The 24,628-nt window shown below is 51.8% G+C and overlaps 2 protein-coding genes across 4 annotated transcripts in view; one reads left to right on the top strand and one right to left on the bottom strand.

Moving 5' to 3' along the window:
- LOC143143048 (uncharacterized) overlaps nucleotides 1–7,347 on the top strand; it is a 110,755-nt gene extending 103,408 nt beyond the window's left edge. The window contains exon 3 of the mRNA XM_076303896.1: nucleotides 663–7,347. Within this exon, the coding sequence (XP_076160011.1) occupies nucleotides 663–743 (81 nt within the window). The 3' untranslated portion in view covers nucleotides 744–7,347. The remainder of the gene's footprint in view (nucleotides 1–662) is intronic.
- Nucleotides 1–24,628, bottom strand: part of LOC143143047 (uncharacterized) — a 69,616-nt gene that overhangs the window by 12,213 nt on the left and 32,775 nt on the right. The window lies entirely within an intron of this gene.

Raw genomic sequence — 24,628 nt, 5'->3', positions numbered from 1 at the left:
CTCGCTGGTTGGTTTCGCGGTACGCTTTTCGTAGGGCCACGAATCGGAGAATTCTCTCTCCGTTCTCGAACGTCGTAGCGGGCCACTTTTCGCAACGAGGTACGCGTGTTTTCTTTCGGAAAACGGTTCCCATCGAGCGCACGAGCGTGGAAACGAGCGACGAAATATGTTTCGAGGGCGAACGGGGCTTTCGAAGGAAACGGCGAACCAGCCCGCGGGCCGTCCCTTCCCCGCGTCTGCGTTAAACTTCCAGCCTGCCAGTCCCTCTCGCGAGGGATAAAATGTTTAGGATGAAATTTCGCCGCCCGCTCGCCCATACACCCGCAACTCTGCTCTCTAAATAGCTCGCGGGTAGCCCCCGTCTCGCCTTTTAATCCCACTGTTCCACCTTTTCCTCTAATTCCAATTTGTTACCACTGTCGAGTCGTTTTTCGCGCAAACGTAACCGACTCGAGAATACGCTCGAGCTCGGGGTTAACCGTAACGGATCGACCGAAATTACGCGTTATCGTTGGCGTAATTTGTTTTTCGAGGGATCGATAGATCGCGATCATTTTCGGTGCGAGAGAGAACAAAGATAATTTGAAACGGTCGTTCACTCGTTCGCTCCGATTTCGTCAGGGATATTTTTGATCGACACCGTCTCGATGATTCTGTTTCAGTGTACCGGTGCAACATCGGGGGACTTCTCGGAGCGAGTGGCGGCCCTGTTGCAGACCTCTACCACTCAAGACGACTGCTAGTCCTCGTAGAGATCCTTTTTAGACGTTCTGCTTATCCCCCACCCTCCGGGCCAAGGAAGCCGATGGAAACGCGCGAGGAGATCGTACGATGCCGCGAAACTCGCGATCCGTTAATGATTTTTCAGCCAACCTGTATGCTTCGAACGCGTCTCGACGTATCGTCTACGAAACATTAAGCTACGCAATTTCCAGGCTAACTTCGAATATCTCGACGCGTCGGCAAAACGTAACACCGCTCGACGCTTGCGAATTGTAAATCGTTTTTTATATGCTTGCGATCGTCCGTCTCCGATGTCGGTTGCCCGAAATTTCTATTGGGATAGACGCGCGCCCCGGAACCGTTTCTCACGAAACTTCGAAACAGGTGCGAGACTCTTTTTCCGCGAGAGAAAAGAAAGGAAAAAAAGAAAAGGAAAATAAAGAAGGAAGGGACACCGAGGATACGTCGCGCTCGTTGCGAGAAAACAAACGCGGACCGAGCGACAACCTCGAAGGGCTCTTCGAAACCGCGAGAACGTTGCATTGTTCGCGGTCTCCAGTGTTCCTTAATTATCTCGACGTCAGCGATCAATGCCGGAAAGACCAACGGAACAAAAGTCGACTCGTTAGAGGGCGTTTGTTGTTCCGTATATCGCCGGTGTAATTATATCTCGAGGATTCCAACTTCGAGACCGCGCGCGTGCAACTTTCGAACCGCCGGGACTCTTTCATCGGGTTAAGAAACGCGGGAACGTGTTCGAGCGCCGAGCTAAAGGTTCCTCGTAGGAGAAACTCGGTTCTCCGCGAGTGAGGTCCGCGTCCTCTTTCTTCCTCGAGAAAGCCTCTCGGAACGAGCCGTTCTCGGTCTGCGGGTACGCTACCGAACACCCGAAACGAGAACGGACCGAACAGAGGGAAACAGGGTCGATCGCGGCTGGAAAGAATCGGGGAATTTCACGGGAAGGGGACCACGCCACGGGAGGGGAGAGGACGCTTCGAGAGGGTGATTTCGACGTCGAGTCGCAACTTTTATCGCCGCGCGGCGAACAACCGTGTCGCGAAATGAACCCAAGTTTGCTTTTTATCGACGCGTCCGAGGGAACGTTTCCGAAAAAAAGACGAAGAAAAAGAAAAGGAAAAAATTGGAACACGAGTGGAACGAGTAAACGGAAAATAGTCTCGCGTTCCCCTGTCGTCGGTTCCCACGTCGGAGGCGTTAATGTTCCTTTTTCTTTCGTCGCTCTCCCTGTATAAATAATTTCCTCGGGTACGCGAACGGTCGCCGAAAAATCGCGTCGCGGGGCGACGCTCCGTTTTTAGCGACGCAATGTCGTGACGTAGAATCGCGCGAAAACAACACCCGGGCGGGAAAAAAGTCCCACCGTCGGGAGTTTAATATCGCGCGGACACGCACGGCAAGGAGGGACAGATAAGCGCGAAAAATTGTGCGCGCTCGGAGAAATCGTGGCCGAGCGCGTGCTAATGTTTGAAGAGAAATTAGCGGGACGTTTCCTCTCGGGAAACAATTTTCTACGGAACGATCGTGAAAAATAGCCAACCGTCGTTGGTACACGACCATTCGTCATAATTAATCACGTCGCAGTCGGGCTGTATCGCTTTATTGGTGGCATTACACGCGACGCCCGGCCTTTAACGGTGCTTCGAATATTTCGCGCGACCGAAAAGTGCCCCGACCGGAGAATTAATGTACGCTCGCTTTTAATCGCCGAAATCAAACGTTTCGTTCGATCGAACGGGTCGGTCGTTCCACGAGGGACAAAAACTTTCCCGGTGTTTCGTCGACTCGATCCAATTTTTAATACGCCTTACATGGCCTTTGATCGTTTTCATAAAGTCCGCGATTAAATATGAACGCGCTCGAAGCGATCGAAATACAAAATACATATCCGGTACGGGTCGGCAAATATTTAACGGGGCGTATTTACCGATGACTTTTTTTTTTCCCTTTCTCTCTCGATTTTTTTTTTCTTTTTTTTTCCCCCGAATTTACAAACGCAGCTTCGAACGCGCACGGTCGATAGCAAAGGATACGCAAGTTGCAATTAACGTTCACGGGTGCGATAATTATGGGAAAAAGTACCGACCGAACGTGCTCGAAATACGCACGAAATACGAACGAACGACCCTCTCCCCCCACCCGGCGACTCGAGCGAAAATAAATTCGCGACCGATCGGTGAGCGTTAGAAGGGCCGCGGCGTTCGATACCGAGCGAACTACGAAGAATCGAAATCGTAATTAATTTCAATCCCGAGACAGAAGAAGGGTTTCGATTCCCCGGCCACGAATCCGAGATGCGCGTCGAGACTAAGAACCGGGAACAGATTGCGTTCGGGTATTTACCGAGATCGCTAGCGAGACAAGGGATAAAGGAGGGGGGGAATAATTTATACATCGACGCAACTAAAATACAAGTCGGAAGCGGGCACAATAACGAAAACCGTTCTGTTTTCCGTCCCCCGTCGCTCATGAAACATTCAAGAGGTTGGACAAAAGCGGCTCGCGAGACGATCGTCTCTCTCCCGTTCTGTCCCGATCGACGAATACCGCTTCGGCTCAAGACGGAGGACGAGTACGAGGACGGTAGACGAGGGGAGAACCGCTCGGTAACGGAAATAGAAAAAAAAAAAGGAGAAAAAAAACAACACCGCGGAAACCGTGGTTTTCGAGGGCAGCTATTACGCTTTCCAAGATTTTTCGAAGGCTCGAGCATTGTTTCGCGACGGAAAAGGGCCGTGCTCGGTATCCACGGGCCGAAACACGGGGGTTACACCGCGCGGAAGACAAATGAACGTTCTTTTCCAGCGGCGCGGGCCGAGCGCCAAACCAGAATCCAGCCCAACCCCCCGTTTTCGCGAGTCCTTCGCTCCCTTTCTTTTCCACGGCCTCTTTCGTTCCTGGTCATCCACCTCCCGATCTCCTTCTTTCCCTCTTCCATCGCTCGCGCTCGCGCGCGCGCGCGCCCACGCACGCTTGCTCTTATTTCCCTTCTTTTGTTTAATCCGAGCTTTTTCACCCGTGACTCTACCCTCCCTCTCGCTCTGGTCGGGCTTCGGGCCTCTCCACCCTTTTCGTTTCTTTCTTTTCTTTCTTTCTTTCCACTTTTCTTTCCCTCTTCCTTTTTTTCGTAACCCCGGCCGTCGAGCCACTTTCAACGTCGCGTATCCGTACCAGCCACGTTCGGGTGTCCGGCTTTTCATCCGGCGATCGGAAAGTTTCGTCGAAATTCATTAAAGACGCGTTTTAAGCTCCCCTCCCCGATTTGCCGGTCGTCGAACACGCCGGAATCGGTTTTCCGGTCAGCGTTTCTTTCGCTCGGAGCAACGGTCGGTTTCCCAGTGCGGCGACTACTCGCGAATCTCGCCCCCGGGCCGACTTCCTGGCTAACCGGACAGGACAAGAGGGAGGATGATTCTTTTGTCCTTCGAATTCCTTTGTGCGCGGCGAAACTACGGAAAAGTTCTCTTTCGACGACGATCGCCTGAAAGGAACAACGCTACCGTGACGAGAGATCAATTTACACCGGGGACGGATTTCGCCGCTCCGAGCATTCACGGCTGATTCGAGGATCGAGACAGAGATCGAGGGAACGCGACGAGAGGAGAGCACCCGCGATCGACGTATAATTGTTCCCGATGGAAGAAGATTCGACTCGGGGATGAAAAATTTTCGGCAAAAGGGACGAAAGGGAAGGATCGTTGAACGTTCGGTGGTCCCTCCAGTCTCTCGGAACACGAACGAGCTCGTCGCCGCGCGGAAAAAGAGTTTCGAAGATTTACTCGTTTCACCGACGCTGTTCCGCGGTTATACATCGGTAATATTTATTACAACGGGACCGAGATTGCTTTGGCCCGGCAGATACAGCTCGCGCGAGTCCATGCATCGTGCGAAACGCGAACACGTACACGCGCGCACAGAAGAACGCGCGGTCGCGCGGCAACGAGAGACCGCGCAGCGTGTGCAAAGTATCCGCTCGATCGGAACGCGTCGCGGCTTCTAGATCACCTTCGCGAGATAACGCGAAATCTCCTACCCACCGATCGGGACGACCCTCGTCGCGCGTTATTTTCGATTCGTACAACCACGAGTCGTATTTCGAGCGCGAGCGACTTCCGTTATAATAAATTCCTCGGGAGCGCGAGAGCTTCCGGTAAAATTTACCTTTTCTCTCGCTCCGGCGCGATTCGAAGAGTATCCCGCGACCGAGTCTCGTCGGTGTCGATGACGGATTTCGCGAAAACGGCACGTACGCTGCGCGCCAATCGATCAACATTTACCAAAGGATTCGTAGACTAATCGACCCTATTAATTACGTCACGCACTAGTCACTAAGCTCTATCGATCGATAAACTATTCGTAAAGGTTAAGAAACGATTAATAAGCGTTATGTATACAAATTCACGGTTAAGGGATAAGTTTTGCTCACGGAACCCAGCTGCTTTCGAACCTTGTCCGTCGTTGTCGTCGTCTTCTTCTTCTTCTTCTTCGTTCTTCTTTTTCTTCTTTTTCTCCCCGGGCAATTCGCGAGCCAACCGAGCGCAGCTGGGTTAAGGATCAGAAGGATCTGATTAAATTGCTCCTATAAGATGCATCCGCAGGTGCGACGCCGGTTGGTGGCAAGCGCTCGCCGTGGAAACGCGTACCCTGAAATCGACGATTTTTTACGGACGGCTCAGCCTCGTCCGGAAAATTGCATTTTTCAAATTTCCCTCCGAGGGCGACGCGTCCGCCGACTCCTTTTCGTGAATTAATCGGCGAACTCGGACGGGACCGTTTGCTCGTTAAATAACGCGTTCTCCGGCCGTTTCCCCGTTTACTTTGCACCGGGATACCTCGCTCCCGGTTCGACACCGTGCCGGGTATTACCGTTCCAAGTTGTTCTCGACGAAACGCGGAATTGTTTTCGCGCTGGTAAACAGTCGTGCTTCTAATTTCGTAACGATCGTCGAAGCTTTCCGTTCGTTTCGTCGATACGATCGCCGAGAGTCCGCCGAGTGCGACGAGTTCTCGTTTTTGAACTCGATCGCGGGTGAAACGATCGCGAAAATTTTCTAGAAAAAAACAAAATAATAACGCCTCGATAATTGGAACGTTCACCTCGTCCGAGATGTTTCGCGCGCCGGTTAAATCGAAGCGAGTTGCGCGGACCGATGTCACGGAGGTCCAAAACTCCCCTCGTTCGATTCGGAATCGTTTGAATCGAGAACTCGTACCTGCGGATTGCCGGTAAACGGAGAGTTTTTAATATTTCTATCGACAGTCCTCGAAAAGTATACTGAAAGTGCATAATCGGAACGTCTCGACCGAAGCCAGCGAATATCGACGAAAAGGGAGAAAGATTTAAAGAACGCCTCGGTATTTGCGTACCCGCGGCGAGGAGGATGGTGTCGTCGTTCTCGATCGATTCGGTCGAGCCTTTCGCCTCTCAGATTTATCTAGATAATCGATACTCGGTAATTGGTAGATACGGCGGAAGATCGCGGGAATTATTCGGAGGACGAGATCGGGGGCTCGTAACGCGTATTTATACGCGCCCGCGTGCAGAGAGCGCGTATAAATACGCGCGGCCCGACCGGAGCGATGAAACTCGAACAGAAAAGTATTATAAATATAGATATATATGTAATATATACGATATATATTATATACATATTACGAGTAACGCGTAAGGTGTAACTATCCGTTGGTACATATCGCACTTACAACCGGTAGAGATTAAAGAGGATGCCTCGTGGAAGGGAAAACGGAGTGTCCGAACGTGTCGACGGAAATCGAAAGTTCGCCCCGGAGAGGAAGATCGAGAATATTTCGCGGGCGAAACCGAATGGAAGACGATGAAACGAAATCTGTTCCGAAACGAAACTCCGGCCGAGCGTTCGTTCGCGACGATCGATCGTAGAGGCCTCCCGTTGCAAAAAATATTAATTTCGTCCGCGCCCGAGGACCGGATACGGACGCACCATTTTTATTTCGGATGCAAAATTCGTTCGACGAATAAAAAAGTAACGCTCGATCCGTTGATAACGGAGCTTCGAACGAGTCGAGAGGTTTTTTATTCGTGGTCGGTTGTCCGAATAAAACTACCGGCCGTCTCCGTCCAGGGGTTCGTTCTTCGTTTCTTTCGCAAATCTCGCCGCGACCGCGGACCGTGCTCGCGGTTCGTTGTTCAAGCGCGCGGGCATCGACCTTTGTAGATTTTGTACATTCGAGACGAGAATCCGTTCGATCTTCCCTTCGATCCCCCTTTCGATCTTCCTTCCCTCGCGGGTTCGTTCGCGCGAACGATCCACGAGAAGCAATCGCGGACGCGCTCTCGCGAGAGACTCCCACGAACGAGTGAGCAAAACTGAGGGAAAATTATCGGAGAGCGATCATCGAAACAAGGATCCGTTTGTTGCCCACCTCGACTCCCCTTTGAGCCGACTGTACAGTGTAGAACGTATCGAAAGCGAAAAAGAGGACGTGCGTGCGCGTACGCGTGTGCGAGTGACCGAGTGGACGAAAAATCGTAATCGAATGGATGGCTTGTGGCGCGCACAATTTCTAAATGCTGGACACGATGACATCACGAAGTCTCGCGACACAACGAAAATATAATAAAGAAAAGAAAAGTTCTTCGTTTTCTACACACTCGATGTGATCTTTTTATTAACCCCACCCCCCACTCTCTCCCCTCGTCCCGATCGATCCCGTTTCGCTCGAGGTGTTCGTCGATTCCCGTATCGCGATGTCCGTCTTTCGGTCGTTGGATTTCGATTCGCGGATCGTTTACTCGAGCGATTTAAACACCGAGCGTGCATAATTCGCTCGTCGCGCTTCAAACGAAGCCATTAAAATCGCGATGGCCGCGTAATTTGTTTATCACCGAATATCAAAATGTAAGCACGGTCGTTGTTTGTCGGGATAAAATCACCGTGCAACCATTTCATTATCAATCATTGAGTTACAAATATGATTTTCTAGATACGAATTAAAATTAACGCAACCCGAAAGGTATAACGTTAAAATTAACTGCGCAGCGAACCATTAACCCGACAGGGCCCCGCTCATTGGCCGCCGTGCGTTATAACCGGGAATATATATATATATTATTTTACGTACATTTGAGCGCGAATATCTCGCCGGCTTTCCCAGGAGCGGTGAATCCTAAAACAAATTGACAAATCATCCCCGCGCGCGCGGCTGCGATTCTCCCATTGGTTGTTTACTTGGTTCTCCTGGTCGACACGCGCTGGCAAAAAATAACGGAGCCGTTACGCGTTCGCATATTTTACGGCATCCCCGTGCATACGGAACTCAGCTATAAATTATACGTGTACGCACTTCCCTGGTGCTCTTTTTCCCTGACCTAGATTCACCCCGGTGGTCCCCCTTTCTCGGTCTTTTTCATCGTTTCCAGTCGGACGAGACGTTGAAAATGCGGACCGACACCGATTCGCGAGACAATTTCCGCGTTTCGGCTTCCCATTGGCTTCGATTCAACAAGTACGGAACCGAACGAGAGATTTCGCTGGCCTGCGAACGCGAGGAACGCGGACGAAATATTTAACGAGCTCGCGGCCCGATCTCCGGAGATTCGAGAATCGATGTCGGCCCGGTGAGCTCTCGATCGGTATCGGTAAACGATGAAAACGACGTCGAATCGATGCCGGCGGGCTCGTACGATGCGAGATCGAACGCGTAGGCGTTAAACGGAATCGATACTCGTTCGATGCTCGATGAAAGTACCTGCGACGTTTTCTCCAAAGTATCGTCGAGTTCGCGTAACCGTCGAAGGGCTGGGTCTTCGAAGAACTATCGAGAACTATTTACCTACACGATATCGGTACCTACTCGGTGTATCGTGCCGTATCGGTATCGATTACTCGTTGCAAAATTACTTGCTGCCGAAAATTAATACCAGTTATCCGAGTTTCGGAAACCTCTCGATACTTTCTATTGTGTACTTTGGTATCGAATTGCTCGAGCATCGACGATACCTAATTGTATCGATACCGTGATCGGTAACCGCTAAACGTTAAAGTCCACTCGCAGCAGACCTCCCGGTGCGTTCGACCACTCGCCGAATCACGTTCAACGTAGGGATCGCTCCCGTTTACCGAGACGAACGAACAAATATTTTTCGCTCGCTCGTTTATCCGCGAATGTTCGTTACCATCGGCGTGGCTCCTCGTCGGATAAATCGAATACTCTTGGCGATAGGGTAGCAAGTTTTTCGTACATACACCGCACGAACCGAGGGTTATCAGATTCGCGAAAAATCAACGAGCCGTGTACCTTGAACCGTCGATCCGACCGCAAAGTTTATAGAATATATCCGTGTCGTGCGCCAGACAACGCGTCGATTGCTACCGATCCAATTACCGTCCGCGATAAAATAAATATTGCCCCCGATATCGGTTAACCGAAAACTATACATAAGTATACGTACATGGAAATATAATACACCTACACGTATATATACATATGTATATAAACCTATCTTCTTTTTTTTTTTAACCGTGCAACCCGCCGAAATACAATTTTTCTATATTTCTATGGTCGCCACGGAAATGAAATACACGCGTCGCGGCGATAAATCGTCGGGAAGCTTTCTAGCATTTTGTTTTGGACAACGGTCGTGAACAAAGGATGCCCGTCACGCTCGGTTTTCGATTCAAATCGCCGGTAGAATTTTGCCGTTGAAAATTTTCATTGCAAAGCCAATGCCCCCCCTGCGCACTTTCTCTCTTCTATTTTTTTCGTTTTTCTCTTTTCCTTTTTTTTTTTTTTTTAATCTTTTTTTTTCTATTTTTTCGAGTCTCTCGTTCACCCGCGTATGCGCGACTTTTTTTCTTCGCTTTGTCCCGCACGACACGGCGCACCGGATCGGATCTTCCGACGCGATCTCCGCGTTAAATCATTTCGATCCGACGCGAAATCCCGCGTGTACGGGACCGAAAAACGAAAACCGGAAGCGCTTCGGGCTGCTCCCGTTCCCCGAGTCCCCGCCGCCGGTCGCCGAAACTTTCAAAAATTCGAGCCTGCCCCCCCGAATCGGATTTCCTGCATCGAACCGGACGACCATTCGGGTTAAAAGCGTCCAACGATTATTTACGGATCGGTCCCGGGTGAATCGTAACGATTCTGCGCGCGTTTCGATAAGTTTCGTCGTTCGATAAGAAACCGAGCTATTAAATTCGTCGTTTTATTTTTCTAAAAACTGTACTACCGTTTAACGAACGTGTTCAAAGTCAAAGTGTCGTGGTACTTCTTTCCAATGGAAAAACGGCTAGAAACGGTCTTCTTTGTCACGACTCGAGCACCTTGTAGCGACCACTTATAGAAAACGATCGAACAACGAAGAGTTTCGAGTAACGTGTTGGAAGACCGGGCATCAAACGCGTCCATACGCGATCTCTGTTCCGAATCGATACAACGGAACCAGGTTGGTAATCGGTGTACGCTCGCGTGGAAACCTCGTTATCGCGCGTATCGTCGAGAAGCCATGGCGAAGAACTTTGGATTCGTCGATACGCGCAGCAAGATACATCGTTCCCGTTGTATCCCGCGTGCGCGTATCGCGTTTGATATTTTCTGGACTTTACGGATTTTAACGCGGCGTTCCCTCCCACCGGTAAGCTGGGAGGCGAAAAAAGAAAAAAAGAAAATTTAGTCGGACGAAACGCTATCGGAACCGCGAGCGTCGTGGGAATTGAGAATTCCAGCGTGCGAGGGCGGGCTGAAATTCGATTCCGCTCGGTCTTAAATGACTATTACGGCTCATTGTTCGGGGAATTGACCGCGCGAAATCCAGAGCGCGCGGCTCCGAGTCGACGATAAATCAATTTTCGTGTCGGAAAGTGCGCGCAGAAGCGACGGTTAATTAAAGGTGTAGCTTTCCGCGAGGCCCCGGTCCAACGAAGGAGCCGCCGGCCACCGATGGAAACGAGGGATTCGCGAACGGGGATCGATCGAGCGCGACCCGGATCTCCAAGAGGAAACCTATCGCCACGCGAGCGAATCCACGGATACCGATTACGTACCGCGAACACGGCACCGAAATATCTCCCAAGTTCCCAACCGAGCCTCCGGAGACCCCGTAGCCGCGCTAACGAACAAAATTCCCGCGCGACGTTTCCTACGCGAAACGATTCCCTCCCTGTGCACGAGCGAAACAGACATCGGGCAATATTCCTTTACCGAGCCAGTCGTCGAGACCGCGTCTCGACTCAACGAACGTTTCTTCCGCGTCGCGAGGCACTCGGAAGTGTTTCGTTCCCATCGGCGTGCACCGATGACTCGACCGAAAGGGAAAACTCGTTCCTTACGGCGGTCTGGTTCGTTTTAGCCAGGCCCGGGGGTTTCTTTCGTCTTATTTTCGGTTCGAGCCGCACGGGAAAGTTGCCTCGACGGTGATAAGCGTCGGGAACGGTTCGTTAGGTCGCCATACGGGCATTACGGGCTTCCGATACCGAAGTTAGCGTTACGACTACCCGACGCGCGCCAACTTTCCATCCTCCCCCTTCGAAGCAGGTAAGAACCGACGGATTTTCACCGCGTCGTCCTCCTACGCCGGGGCTAACGACCAACTTCCTCGATGCTCGTAAAAAGCAGCCGCGCCTCGTCTACCGGCTTCGAAACTCGTTTATTCGATTACGAGAGAACCGTTAACGTCCGGGCGCGGAGGCTCGAGGTGATCGCGAGTCCCGAATCGCGAAAGGGAGCCGTATGCTCCACGAGGGACCCAACCAGACTCGTTGATCCGCGAGCGGGATTAATTTTTAACGAGTTTACCCGACGGAATTCCCAATTTCTCGCCCGCGGACACTTTCTTCGCTTTTTCCGTACACTCGGCGACGAAAATCGCCCGGTTTTAAATCATTTTAATCTTCGTTCTACCCGGGGCGATTCTTCCTCGAATTTATGCCCCCGGGGGCTAATTAATTTCGAAGCGTATCGCGAACCCGTGGAACTGGCAGCTTCGAGCCCGATCTCTCGAACGCGAATACGTATTACGGCTATTAATTTATGCGATAACCTTCACTTTTTCACGAACCCGTGAAACTCGTTTCGAGCGTCCGTGTCCCCGATTATCTTAAACAATTAACCCGATTACCGTGTTCGCGCGTGAACCCGTTCCTCGACGCGCACCGCTTCTTCTCTTGCGTTCTCGTCGTGCTTAATTTCATTTCGGATACGGTTCATTGATCGAACCGATCGATAAACATCGATTCTGTTCGAACGACGAGGTAGAAACCGTTTCGAGAAGGTTCCTCAGCGTTGGCAAACGCGTCTGTCCGACGAATGGAACGGCTCTGGTGAGAAAAGAGTAAAAAGTTTCGTCGGTGGTGCGTCTGAACCGAATATCGCTGGGTCGAGCGCGAACGAGGTTGATAAAAGAAACGGACGAACGATCGAGAATCGAGCGATCGAGAAGAAACGAGCTCGTCCAGGGGTTCGCGAGCCCGTCCCTCTCGGTTCGAAGTTAAGCTTTCTTGCGTCGCGCGATTACCACGGACTCGTGCCGAATGTAAAGAAGGCCGAAAGAGCAACGAAGTAGAGCTCCGTTGGATCGGAAAGTCACGAGCGAGGTTCCTCGAAGGGAATCGGTCGTCTTTGGCGGTCGACGGGGAGCAAAATCGCCGAACCAAAGGAAACACGGGCCGACTTTACGAGCGGTTCGCCTCGAAACGGAGGAAACCGCAGTCAGCGAAACGACCTCCGAGATTCCCCCAGAGATTCCGAAGGACGCTCGAATATAACGGAAGGTACCCACCTACGGTCGCGTACCTACGTACGAGTGTCTCCGCTTTCACCGCGAACCTTCTCCTGCGTCGATCGAACCAGACGCGCAACAATTTCCCCTCTTCGACCGGGCGGAGAATACGGAAAAAACGGCGACGATTTTCCGCTCGATCCGTCCACCCCGGCGGCCACCCGTCCCCACCCCGAGCGAGAAGAAAATTAAACAAATAGCCCGTAACGCGCGGGGAAACGCGGGTAACGAGAAAAGTAATATCTCTGCTCCCTTCGAAGAATTTTAAGCTCGCGTTGCTCCTCCGTGGAGGAGGAATTCTGCGCCGGTTCTCTCGTGACGAAACAAGGAACCGTTTTCCTCGGTGAAACTCGACGTCGCTGTAGCGAGGAGAAGACAAAAGAAAGGATTCCTCGGGCACCGGTGAATTTTGTGCCTCGACTTGCGTAAAAGCAGTCTACCGGTACCAAAAGAAAGATCGAGCCGGCTCGGGCGTTGGGAACAGCGCAGCTGGCTCGATCCACGCTCTGCGAAACAACGCGGCGAGTCGCGGGAACCGCTTAAATCCGCGAAGGGGAAGGATTCTTTTTTTTTTCTTTTCTCTTTCTCTTTTCTTTTTTTCTTTCTTTCGGGCGAGTACCAACCTTCCCGATGCATCTCGACCGCCCGGTTCTCTCGTCCGTTTCGTTTCTCGTTAGGTTTCGAGCCGAATCGAGGGAGCCGCGCGACCCGCTCTCCTTTCCGATTCGAAATTATCTTCCGTTTCAGGTACGGTCGAACGGGAGACAGTTTGCCGCGTCCTGTTTCGAGCATCGTTACGTCCTTACACTCGGAAAGAAACTTTATCCAAGTTCTCGATCGGTCCCTCGCAAATAATTAATTTCCAACTCGAAGCGCGTTACGAAATAAAGTTCCGCGCTGTCCTTTCGCGCCCGACTGTCCCGGCTTTTTCCACCTAACTTCCTTCCGTGCTTCGGTCGCTTCGTTTTCCTTTTTCCGCGCTTCTCGACTCTGCTAACAACCGAAGACAATCGATTTTCGCGCTTTTCTTCTACCGCCCGGCCAAGCCCTGCCCTCTCCATCCTCGGCCCCGGTTCCGCCGCGCGAAACTATCTCGAAAACTTCGTATTTTCTGAACTTCGACGCGTAATCGAGTTCTCAGCGGGTACGTTTCCTCGATTTTAATTCTTATCGGAGCGTGTCCGTAGCTCTCCTCTCTCCCTCTCTCTCTCTTACACCACCCCTGTGTTCGTGTTTCATTCCCCCCGGGTTGCCGCGGCGGAAAACTTGCGAGTTTTAAAACCGATCCCGAGAAAATAATTAATTTCCGTCCGAAAAGACATTTCGAAATGAAATCCCTTCTTCGTCGGTTTCGTCCGCCAGCGAGCAAAGTCTAAATTCGTTCCACGAAATGTACGCTGCGCAAACTTTTGTCTTTCCCTCCCCGTTCGGGTCTCCCCGCGTTAAACAAGTAAAGAACGTTTCACGGATCAGTCCGGCAATTTTTCCTTCGTAACGTCGAGATAAATTTACTTCCACCATCACCCCCACCCCTCCACGCCGTCTTTGAAAGTTATCGATGTCGAGCGGAAAATATAAAACGAGGCGCAGTTCCTTGCTTCCGCGAGGCAACGCGGAAGAACGCGAAACAAGTAAATAACGTCGTTGAAAGGGCTTAATAATCTCTCCGGAGCTGTTATCCGTCGAGGAGCCATCCCCGAATCGCAATGTACTTTTTCAGTTACTTTTACGACCGCCACGGCTCACGGCCGCGTCCTCCTCGTAACTTTTTAAATCGACATCCGAGAAACTCGACCGAAAGCTCGCCAAACGCGACTCGGATCGGGAACGGAACTCATCGATCGAGATTCTTCGATTCTTCGAATCTTCGATTCTCGGTTCGCGGTTCCCATTTTTTCTTTTTCCGCTTTTTCTTTCTCTTTTCGCAAATTCCATCCCGTTTATACGGCCCCCGACTCTCGCTCCAATTTTTCTCTCCAAGACGCTTTTCGCGGCCCTTAAACATTTACCGAGCTGTCTCGCTTCTTTCATTACGCTCCTCCGTTTTCCTTCTCCCCTTCTTCGTGACTGGTGGGGTTCCATTTGTACATTAATCCTCCGCGAAAGACCGATGGTTTTTTACCTCCGAGAAATCAAGCCACCTCGACGGCACGAAGTGCTCTTTCGAGTATTTTTATTTTCACCTCGACTTTCCCGGGGCTTTCATCTCCCGTGTCTGCGATAAGAATGACCCTGCTAAGCCGCCGATGGACGGCCGTCGTGCTTCCCGAATTAATTGCGAACCCGTGCCAAAGGAAACGAAGCGCCGAATCGGTTCTCCGACGTCGATTCGATCGAACGGTCCTCTCCTGGCCCGATCGGCTCGAAGGTAACCGAAAACGGCGAGATTGGCCCGTGTCGTTGTCGAGAACGAGGGAGGAGGGGAATAAATCGGCGTGTAAGTCGTCGACGATTTCCCGTCGTGGAAACCTTCGGAGGTTCGCGCTAAGGTTTCGGGAGGACTCCTCGTCCGAAAATAAAGACTCGTTACCGTCGAAGGAAACTTTTTTGGCAAGTTTCCCAACGAAATGCAACCTTCGAACCGGCTCGCGGATACCGACGCTCCCTCCTTGACTCGACCGGGATTAAATTCTTCCAAGATGCGCAGAAATTCGATGAAACTTCCTCCACTTCGTTTCTCCCTTTGCCGCTTTTTTTTCCCCCTCTCGCGTTTCGTCTCGATCGGCGTAAGTTCGTTCCCAACAATTCCCAACGTAATATTTTCATGCTCGACGATGTCGTCCGGTTTCTTTGTTTCCTCCGAGCGTTTCTAATATTTCCAGCGCGCCGCTTTTTCTTCGAGTCTCGCGGCAAGGAGGACGGAATCGCCGTTTTTCCCGGTGTTATAAATGTAAGCGTCTTTCGCAGACGCGAGCGTCTCGCTGGAATTTTTTACGAGGAACGGGACCCGTCTTCGTTCCCTCGGAGACCGTTCCGTGCCTTATTTTCGAAACTTTTGCCCCACGAGGGGAGAAACCGGCCGAACGATACCGATTCTGGCCGATCTACTCGCGAACTCACGGGACGACGAATTAGCGCGTCGACGCGTTGAAATTTCAACGGTCGCAACCGTGGGCGAGAAAACGTCGCGCAAGAAAACGTAACCAGAGCGACGGGAAACGGTACGCGTTTAACGGGAACGGTTTTAATAATCCGTCTTTTGTGCATCCCGGGGAAAGTATACCCGCCGACTGGACGAGCAACAGAGACTCGGTTCGAAGCTTTTTACCGTATCCTGCGCGGTCCGAGCCGGCACCATTTTTCCCCCAACAGCCGTGTTCGCAGATGTTCCTCGAGCTTTTCTGGAATTAATCCCTGGACACCTACTACGTCCTCTTAATTGCTTCCTGCTGGTAATACTTTCATTTCCATGGCTTCGAACCGACCGAACGTATCTTCGTTCCACGGATCGTCCCGGAGGCTTCGTCACCGACTCGTTCCGAGTTTCATCGACGCGGAACCTTCTTTTTCCGTTAAACGTCACCGCGCTTTGTTCAACAGTTTCGTCGCGCGAGAGAATTCCCATCGAGCACGGTTAACGCGCGACGATACGAAATCGAGGACGAAACGATTTCAAATCGGCGACGCGTCGCGCGAAACGTTCCGCGAGTACCCCGACGTTATCGAAGTACATCCCGAACGGACCGTGGACTCGTAATCGTATTTCGTCCTTAATGCCGGCGGAACGAAATTTCGTTTACTTACGGGGAGCGTGCAACGTTTAAAAATTCGGCAAAGGAAGAGGAAAAGCGGCGGGGTAAGCGCAGAGGGACCTTTGACCCGTGTAACGAGGTTTCATCGCGGACGAATAACAAACGTTACCCGATCGTTTTTCGAAAACCCGATACAAAGGGGAGGGCTTTTTATACATTCGAAAGAAAATTGGAGGAACGACGACCGAGCGTTCGCGTACCGAATCTATTTTCCATCGGGAAACGGAACAACGGTTACAGGTCCGCGTGGAAATTACGCGCTTACTAAACACCGTTTCGAAATAAACGCGAAAGCAACGGGACAAACGGGCCGCCGCTTTGAGCAATCTCGCGGAATAACAACTTGTGTAATTTTCTGGACTGACAAATATTTTCTAATTATTCGACCGCGGCGTCCGGCCGCCGAGCCGTATAATTCGACGTCAATCGCGCACCACGGTGGACAAGTTTCGCGTACGCTGCAACGGTGCCCGAAGGATACCCCGTGTAACAACGAGATAGCTATTCACGAATATCGCGATTTACGGAAACCCGCGTATTACCGATAACCGAACGACAGACGCGTACGATTAATCCGTGGAAAATTGAACGGTACGCGTGCACGCGCGTTGTACATCGATCGTAAACGATTCGTCTTTGTCGAAATCGGCCCCCCTTTTGTCCCTATCTCGTCATAATTGTACCGATACTCGGAATCTCGCGGAGCGAAACAACCGCGAACCTTAACGGAAACGCGATAAATTAACGACGAAGGTCGATCGGTCGTCGAACACGTTCGCGGAGAAATATCGCGAGTCGGATTCGAAAAAAAAACAAAGGAACCCGCGGGCTCGATTCCGTTCGAAGCTGGAGGGAAAAATTTCATTTTTAGAAGCGTACGTCCGGTTAAAGCGTAACGAAGCGAAATTGAAGAGCACTTATGGGATCGTGAATAATTAAATGTTCCGGCTGTGTTTTCCGTAGTCGGCGATGAATTAGCGATAAGCTTCGGGGGAGGCTTCGCGAGGTAAAGGGTGGTTTATCCAAACCGAACTAAATGGAAGTAGGTTCCTGATTGTTTGCCTACTGGCTACAGAAAAGGTCGGGAAGTAATGAACCTAACGGGCGAACCTAGAAAAAAAAAAAAGAAAAAAGAAAAAGAAAAAGAACGGGGGAAAAAGGAAAAAGCCGCGCGGCAGCACGCGTCCCCCGGGGGCCCCCAGGATGCGTTCTCTTTCTACGCCCCTCGCGCCCCTCCCCCGCTGCCCCGACCCGTCCGCTTCGCCCCGCTTTCGTTACCAGCGGTTGAATAGAACGCGCAATTTAATTTAATTAAATCCCAGTTGACAAAAAGTTCTGCTGGAATTTAAGCGGAGCTTTTCACGCGGCACGGTGCACGGCCAACGAAAACCGCTCGGCGAACAACAGCCCAGAAACTTATCAGCAATTGCTCGGAAAAAAACCAGAAACGGGTGGCTGGGGGAGCGGTTTCGATTTTTTAGTTCCGGCGCGCAGATTCCTCGCGACACTTGGTTCGAACTCGTAGGCCGATTTTTGCGTACTTGTTCTCGCGAGCGAGGAATCGGTCTCGTCGGCAACGATCGGAAGATTCAAACGGTTCCCCGTGTTCGAGTCGGCAACGTTGAACAGGGAGGCGCGCGAAAAATAGCCAAGGTTGAAAAGAATCGGGGCGAACCGAAGGTAACGTTCGTACAAACGGACAGACGAGGCATTTCGTGGAATGACGCGGCGGCCGGGTCGGTAGGCGATAAATCTCCGCGTCGAATTCGGTCGAACCACGAGCGGAACCGTTCGACAAATTCGGTCGGTTCGTACGTCGTAGAGAAACACGTGCTAGGAAGCGGCTATTTCAATATTTCACGGTGAACACGCGTTACGGAAGAGGGAGGACACGCGGAGAGGGATAAGTCGCCGGAACAAGAGAGATTCCTCGGGAGTTCGAACACGCTGGCACACTCGGTTAGATAGTTAGTATTTACTAGCCGGCGGATAGAGATACGCCCGTGGTACCGACCTTTACGCTCTGGAACCCAGCCACCGCAGTGTCTCGAATCCCGTGGACCCTCGGCCGGGATTGCGAGCCGTCCTAGCTCCCGTCGTCTTCCTCGAGCAAACTTTACCTCCTCGCGCCACGGATACGGCTTTGCCCGCGACACAGAAATTATACCGATATTACAAAACACCCTCTCCGGGACGAAGCTTCTCGCTCGAACCGTTCGGGCATTCGCTAGCCGTGTATCTTCTCCGCGGTGAAACGTTGTTAACGAGACCGACGAAAATCACCGAGCCTCGCCACGGGGGAAACCGTCCACGGAAAAACGCTCGCGGTCGATCCAGCTCGCGACACGAAGCAATCAGCGCGAGTAGAAGCGCGACGGTACGGGTTATCGGCTGTTTTTGGCAGTCCTTACCCGGACCGGCTCGAACAATGGCTGCGGGCGACGCGATTGCACGAGGAAACTGCCACCGCGGTCGAAACGATTTCCACGATTCGTTCTCGACCCTCTCGAGCCGAACGTTCGAAGAACTCGCCGCTCCGCGATCGAAAACTTTCCGCTACTATCGCGACATTTTTTTTCTCACCGCGCGTGATGAGAAGCGAATGCAACAATGATCCTAAGAGTGGCAGACGTCGATAGCGAACGGTCGATGGCAGTTTTAAGGACTGTCTCCGTATTGGCGCGGAAAGGTTGTCAACGGTTTGGCTATTTTTCTTTTGGATTTTTTTCTATTCAGTTCCAAGTCGAGAGTCACGAAGACCACACCATACTGTCGTCGTTCACGTCGGGTACGTACGTAATAAATAATTCACGCAATGCGAGTCAGAATCGAGTGGATAGTTCGACGGACGAAAAAGATCTGCGTTAGCTCTTTATTTTACGAGCGACCTCCCAGTGTGGGCATTCGATCGCCGCTATGCTATCTTCGAAGCCGATTCTCGCGAGCGTCGTCTTTCGGACAGCGGTGACTCATCTAAGTCAGGTGCAGGCCCTCACCGGCAACGATAGCCTAGTTCCCTTGTTTGTGTTATACGGTGCCGTGTCCTCCACGTTGTCGCACGTCGAATTACATTTTCGACGCATAGATATATAATACTTCGCCGAAACTATTCGGAGAGGTCCACTACACTTGTTTCTTTGGACTTTGTATTCTCGTATGTACAAAAACTATACTAACTGGATACGCGAGATCGCTGCGTATTATAATAAACTACGTATTATTGTGGGATTATGGAATTGTTTAGCACAAGATAAAATGTAAATAGGACGTTTATTTTTAGATAAATATAATACAGTCGTGCAGCGGAGTATGATTACGAACAACTGAACAGAGTGTAACGATTACGTCGGTATCGAGCTCATCCACCATTCCTTGACTTCTCAAATGCTGCATGGTTCAATGTCGTTGTATTCCAACAATTATAATCTGAACTTTACAACGGCGCGAAATGAAAACGGGGCAAAAATTTCGGGAACGCGTCCTTCGTACGATGTAGAAAACGATCGATTCCGTCCGCGATACGGACATGCCGCGTACGTACGGAATAGCAGAGTCTGCAGGCATCCCCTGCGAAAGGTTTCGAAACATTTTGCGCAACGAGTTCGGAACGTTGACAATCTCTGGAAGATGGATCGTTCGGCTTCCGACGATCGGTCGGAAACGCGCTCGACGTTGGTTCGTTACGAATCCCCCCGATCCTCTTTACGGAAAGATTTCTTACCGCCGACGGCCGCTTATTTCCGAAGCTCGAGAATCGCCTGGGAAGACAACGATTTTCCTCGATCGAAGAAGAAGTTGCGGCGAGCGTAACCGGACCGGGACGAAAAATATTACCCGGTCGGGATCGAAGCATCGGAATCTCGCTGGACCGAGGGTAGAGACCAAACTGGGGGGTATTGCGTTGTAAAATACGGCGAAAGGTGAGTTCTCGATGCGATCCTTGCACCGCGTTACTTTCGATCCACCCTCGTGTTTCCAAACCGTGCTACGAGTCCGTGATTTGTCGAAAAGGAGAAAAAAAATTAAATAAAGAAAAACGGAGCTTACGCGCGGAGATCGAGCGTCCTTTCGGGCGTAAACGCGCGATCCTGTCTCCGACGAGGGCGAATACCATTCATAATTGAAATCGAAACAGCGGAGAAGCGTCGCGCGGTCCAACAACCCCCAGGAGTATTTCGCGGGCAGACATCGATGGAAGAAAATTTATGGTCGCGGGTGTACGGTATACCGGGTGACCGAGTAGAACGGTATTATACCTGAAGGGGTCGTAGGAAGCTGATGGCGTTCACCACGGGCTATTGTTCGTGGCTGGACGAGAGGAACTATTAGACGCCTAGTTTAGCGGTTACTGGCCCCAGGTTGGTTCGTACCGTCTCGTAGCGGCGTCGACCTCTTCGTTCGACCCCCGACTACGAACTCGTCCCGCCTCTCGCGAGAAACGAGGGACGCCTCCGGGAATCGAAAGGCTCCTGGCTGCCGGGGGCCACTCGTTCATTGTCAACGGTGTCTGGGCCACATTCGTGCTCGCATCGCAATAAGCTTTCTCTCTCTCTCTCTCTCGTCGTTTGCGCGCCGACTTTCGAGAGGACACCTTTCGGTCGCACCGTACGCTTCCACGCGGATACCTCGTGCACGGTTATTTTCGACGAGGAGGCGCGAGAGTAGTCCGAGGGTAAAGATTTTCGTCCGTTTCGGAGTAGGCGAGCCCGAGGTGACGCGCGCAAGAATTATTTCGTACGAATTAACCCGGAATGGGCTGGACGGAAAGAAGCGTCAGTTTTCCGAGAGAAAGAGAGCCGGGAGATAAGCGAGGACAATTGGGAATGAAAAGGGAACACGGAGACCGGTGGTAGCCCGCAGGTCGTTAGTCAGGATAATTAATTCCGAGAGCGAGTATTAGCGGAGGCTCACGGACTCGTCGGGTCTCCGAGGTGAAGGCCGAGATAGATCGTCCTGGGGGCAATTTTCGTTTTCGTTGATCACCGGTTTCTGGCTACCACGGGCTCCTTGGCGTCCCTTTCGTTCGTCCCTTCGACCGCGTCGGGAACCTTCCAGAGTTTGTTTACACGAGGGGGTCTCCTTCGACTCCGCTCGAGCAACAAAAATCGCGTTCGTTTCTCGGAGCGAACGATGGACCGCTAATTTATTTCCCGTTCGTTCGAACTCTGGATACCTTAACGGTCGGTTTCGCTTCTCGGAGAGTTACCTTGGACGTTTCTCGATAACGACGTACCGAAGCAACGTCGATCCGTACCGAAATCTCGCTTCTCCCTCGTTTCGTTCTTTTTTCGCCAGCAGGCCCGCTCCGATCGGAGAACGAAGCGCTTCGAATTCTATCGGCGTCGTTCGGTGGTTCCTCGAGTGGATGTGGCGCTTGGACCGGAGAACCAGCCCCCCGTTTCTCCACGGAACGATCCGAACGATCTCGGTGTGCGTCTTCTTCCCTCTTCGTTACCATCGAGACGAAGAAAGAAAAGATTCCTGGTCGGTCCTCGTGGTCCGCGAATTCGTTAATCGTCCACCGTCGCCGACGGGAGTGGACTTCTGCTCGAGGACCAGATTCTCGAAGATCCGCGACTCGTTTGTTCCGCTGTAAATACCGCAGCGAGGATACGAAAGGGGGAGAAGAAGGACGGAACACGGGTAAGGTCGGCTCCGAGCTGCTCGACCGTTGCCGGCTGGTTCTCCTTCTCCCGTGTTCTCCCGTGGGGAGAAAACTCGAGGGTGGAACGAGACGCGACGAAACGGGAGCGGATAGAGCCACGGAGAAACAGGGCCAGAGACAGGGAGAACAGTCGGAGCCAGAGTCGGAGTCAGGTTGGGGTGTTAATTACATCAGTGTGTGCTGGCACGTTGCCCGTCCACGGATCTGCGTATACGTGCACCCGCCGCGCGAAGGTGTGAGAGGGAACTGGGTGAATTTCAGGCTCGAAGAGAACGGGAAGCCGAAAGGAGAGAGGAGAAACGATAGGAGAGAAAACCGGAGGAGCGGAAAGAGAGGAAAACAGGAGAGCCGGAGGTGCCGCGCGATCAATGAAGGGTTTGGCGCTCCATTGGCACGCTGCCCGTTCTACCCTCTCTCTCCCTTTTGTCCTTTCTTCTTACCTCTCTTCTCTAACCTCGAAATTTCTTCGGTATCCGGACCGGCAAGAATTCCGCATTCTTAGCCCCGGTTTCGCGTCCCGCTCGGAAACTCACCCTCGGAACTTCGAACCCCGCTTAACGTCGGAGCCAAGAACGATGATTGGTTTAATTTAAATTTCAGTTTCGACGGAGTTTTAACTAGATTCCACGCGTCCTTTTGGCTTCCGAGTGGCCGATCTCTCCGCGACGAAGATGAAAACGTTTCGAGACCCCACCTTCGACCGCGATTGCGAAAACACACCGTTCACCGATCGCGACGATTTTCATTTCGTTAGCCACGGTGCGTGCGCGAAAAAGGCTCGATCGTTTCGCATCGAAAGCTCGATATCTCGGTTACCGAGATCCAATCGGAAACTCGTGTACGATAAAACGACTTTCGAATTTAATTCGTCGCAGGTCTCGATACGCGCGATTTTCCCGTATACGCAACCGTGAACGAGGTGTATCGCTCGTTTCGAATCGATCGCGCACTCACGTCGCTCCCGTTCCTCTTGGCGAAGAATTTTGCGATGCACCTTGTATCTTGAGTCGTGTTATCCGATACGCTCCTAGTTTCGACGCGATCGTTCGGAACGTTCGATACGGTAACAAACGGACGGACAAAATTGCAATTTTATTTACACGAATTACGAAAACGGCGCGCAGTTCCGAGCGGGGGGACGCGCGTACGGAAAACGTACGGTGGAATTTCCAGGCGTGGTTTCTTTTCTATCGGAAACCGCTCCTCTGGAACCGTCCTCTCGCGAGTCACGGCCCCAGTTTCGTCAGCCACGACGAGAAATCGCCCCTCGAGGTTTTACAAGACGGAATTGCGTGGGAACCTGGCCGGCCAGGGAACGATTCTCGTGAAACGCGGAAGCAGAATCGCACGGGGGGAGGGTTCGTTTACATTATAAGGGCGGTCTTTCCGACGTTGTCGCGGTTACTCGAGCGAACCGTCTCGCGAGAAGGAAAAAAAAGGGGGGAAACGAGGGGAAAAGTGAGGAACGAGAATGGCGGACTCGGCGGAGATTAAGAAAAATCCGGACGAGAATCCTTCGAGTAAAGTAATTCGCCTCGTGCTACTTCTAGCCGCGCCCTCGATTAACGATTTCGCTCGTTGCGCGAACGGAAGGAAGGTAGGAACGTGGCCGAACGCTGAACAGGGAACGGGAGTCGTCGATTCCACTTATCGTGGAATTGGTTGCGAACGATCGAAAACGAGATCGTGGAAACGTTTACGGGAGTGTTTACGAAAATGAAAATGAAAATTTGATCGTTGCTAATTGCTCGTCGCGATGTAGCCTCGTTGACGACGGGACGCTCGCGACCGGTAGCTGGATAACGCGAATTAATCGCGCCAGTTAACGGACGACTGGGACAAATCGTCTTCGAAGGACCTGCGTCGCTTCGCCCGGTGAAAAAAGAATCTGTCGCGAGCGAGGATCGTTTCGTGCCACGCTGGAGGAACACGGGGAAGAAGCCAGCGTCGAAGAGAAATGCCCTCGTACAAATTCGTCGAAAAGTATGAAAAACGGAGCCGACTACGGGGGGAGGGATGGCGTTACGGTAACGTAATCGTTCTTGCACGGGCCACCAAATCCGCTCGACGCGACGAACGACGCTTTTAAGCCTCGATAATGCGCGGCCATTTTTTCGTACGCGAACCCCGCGAAATCGTCGTCGGGGAAAAAAGGAGAAAAAAAAAGGACGAATTTCATGAATAAAAAGCGCGAACCTGGCTCGAGAGGGATCCTCGCGTGGAAATCCTCGTACGGAGGGAGATGCGAGCCCCGAGAACGACGAAGAAAACCCTTCGAAAGTTGGGAACAACCGTCGCACCAGGGTCCTCGATATTTTCGCGAATCGTCGCTCAGATTGGCCGACGAATCGCACCGAGTCGATTCCAACGATCACCGTGATCGTCGTTGAAGTTTTATTCGGGAACGATCGCCCGTTGGAAATCGCTACCGAACGATCGGTACTCGGGCGCGCGAACGATCGCGATTCCATCGTCGAAAGAATTACCCGTACGTTTAACGTTGTTTCGACGCCACCGAAAGAAAAGTTCATCGTACGAGAAGCGGTTGCACGAACCGGCAGACACGTCTGTTCTGTGCTCGACACCTTTCTACCTTTTTTCCACTGACGAGAAGACAGCCGCCGTCATGAATATGCATTAAAAAGCAAAGTTTAATTTCGCAGCGTGCTAATGAAATTTCTCGACTTAATTCCGGCTCGGGTCTCCTTTCGG

This window comes from Ptiloglossa arizonensis, chromosome 2 (assembly GCF_051014685.1).
Source record: "Ptiloglossa arizonensis isolate GNS036 chromosome 2, iyPtiAriz1_principal, whole genome shotgun sequence".
NCBI classification, from domain to species: domain Eukaryota; kingdom Metazoa; phylum Arthropoda; class Insecta; order Hymenoptera; family Colletidae; genus Ptiloglossa; species Ptiloglossa arizonensis.
The sequence above is the reverse complement of the archived record's forward strand: the minus strand, read 5'-3'. Positions and strand labels throughout refer to the sequence as shown.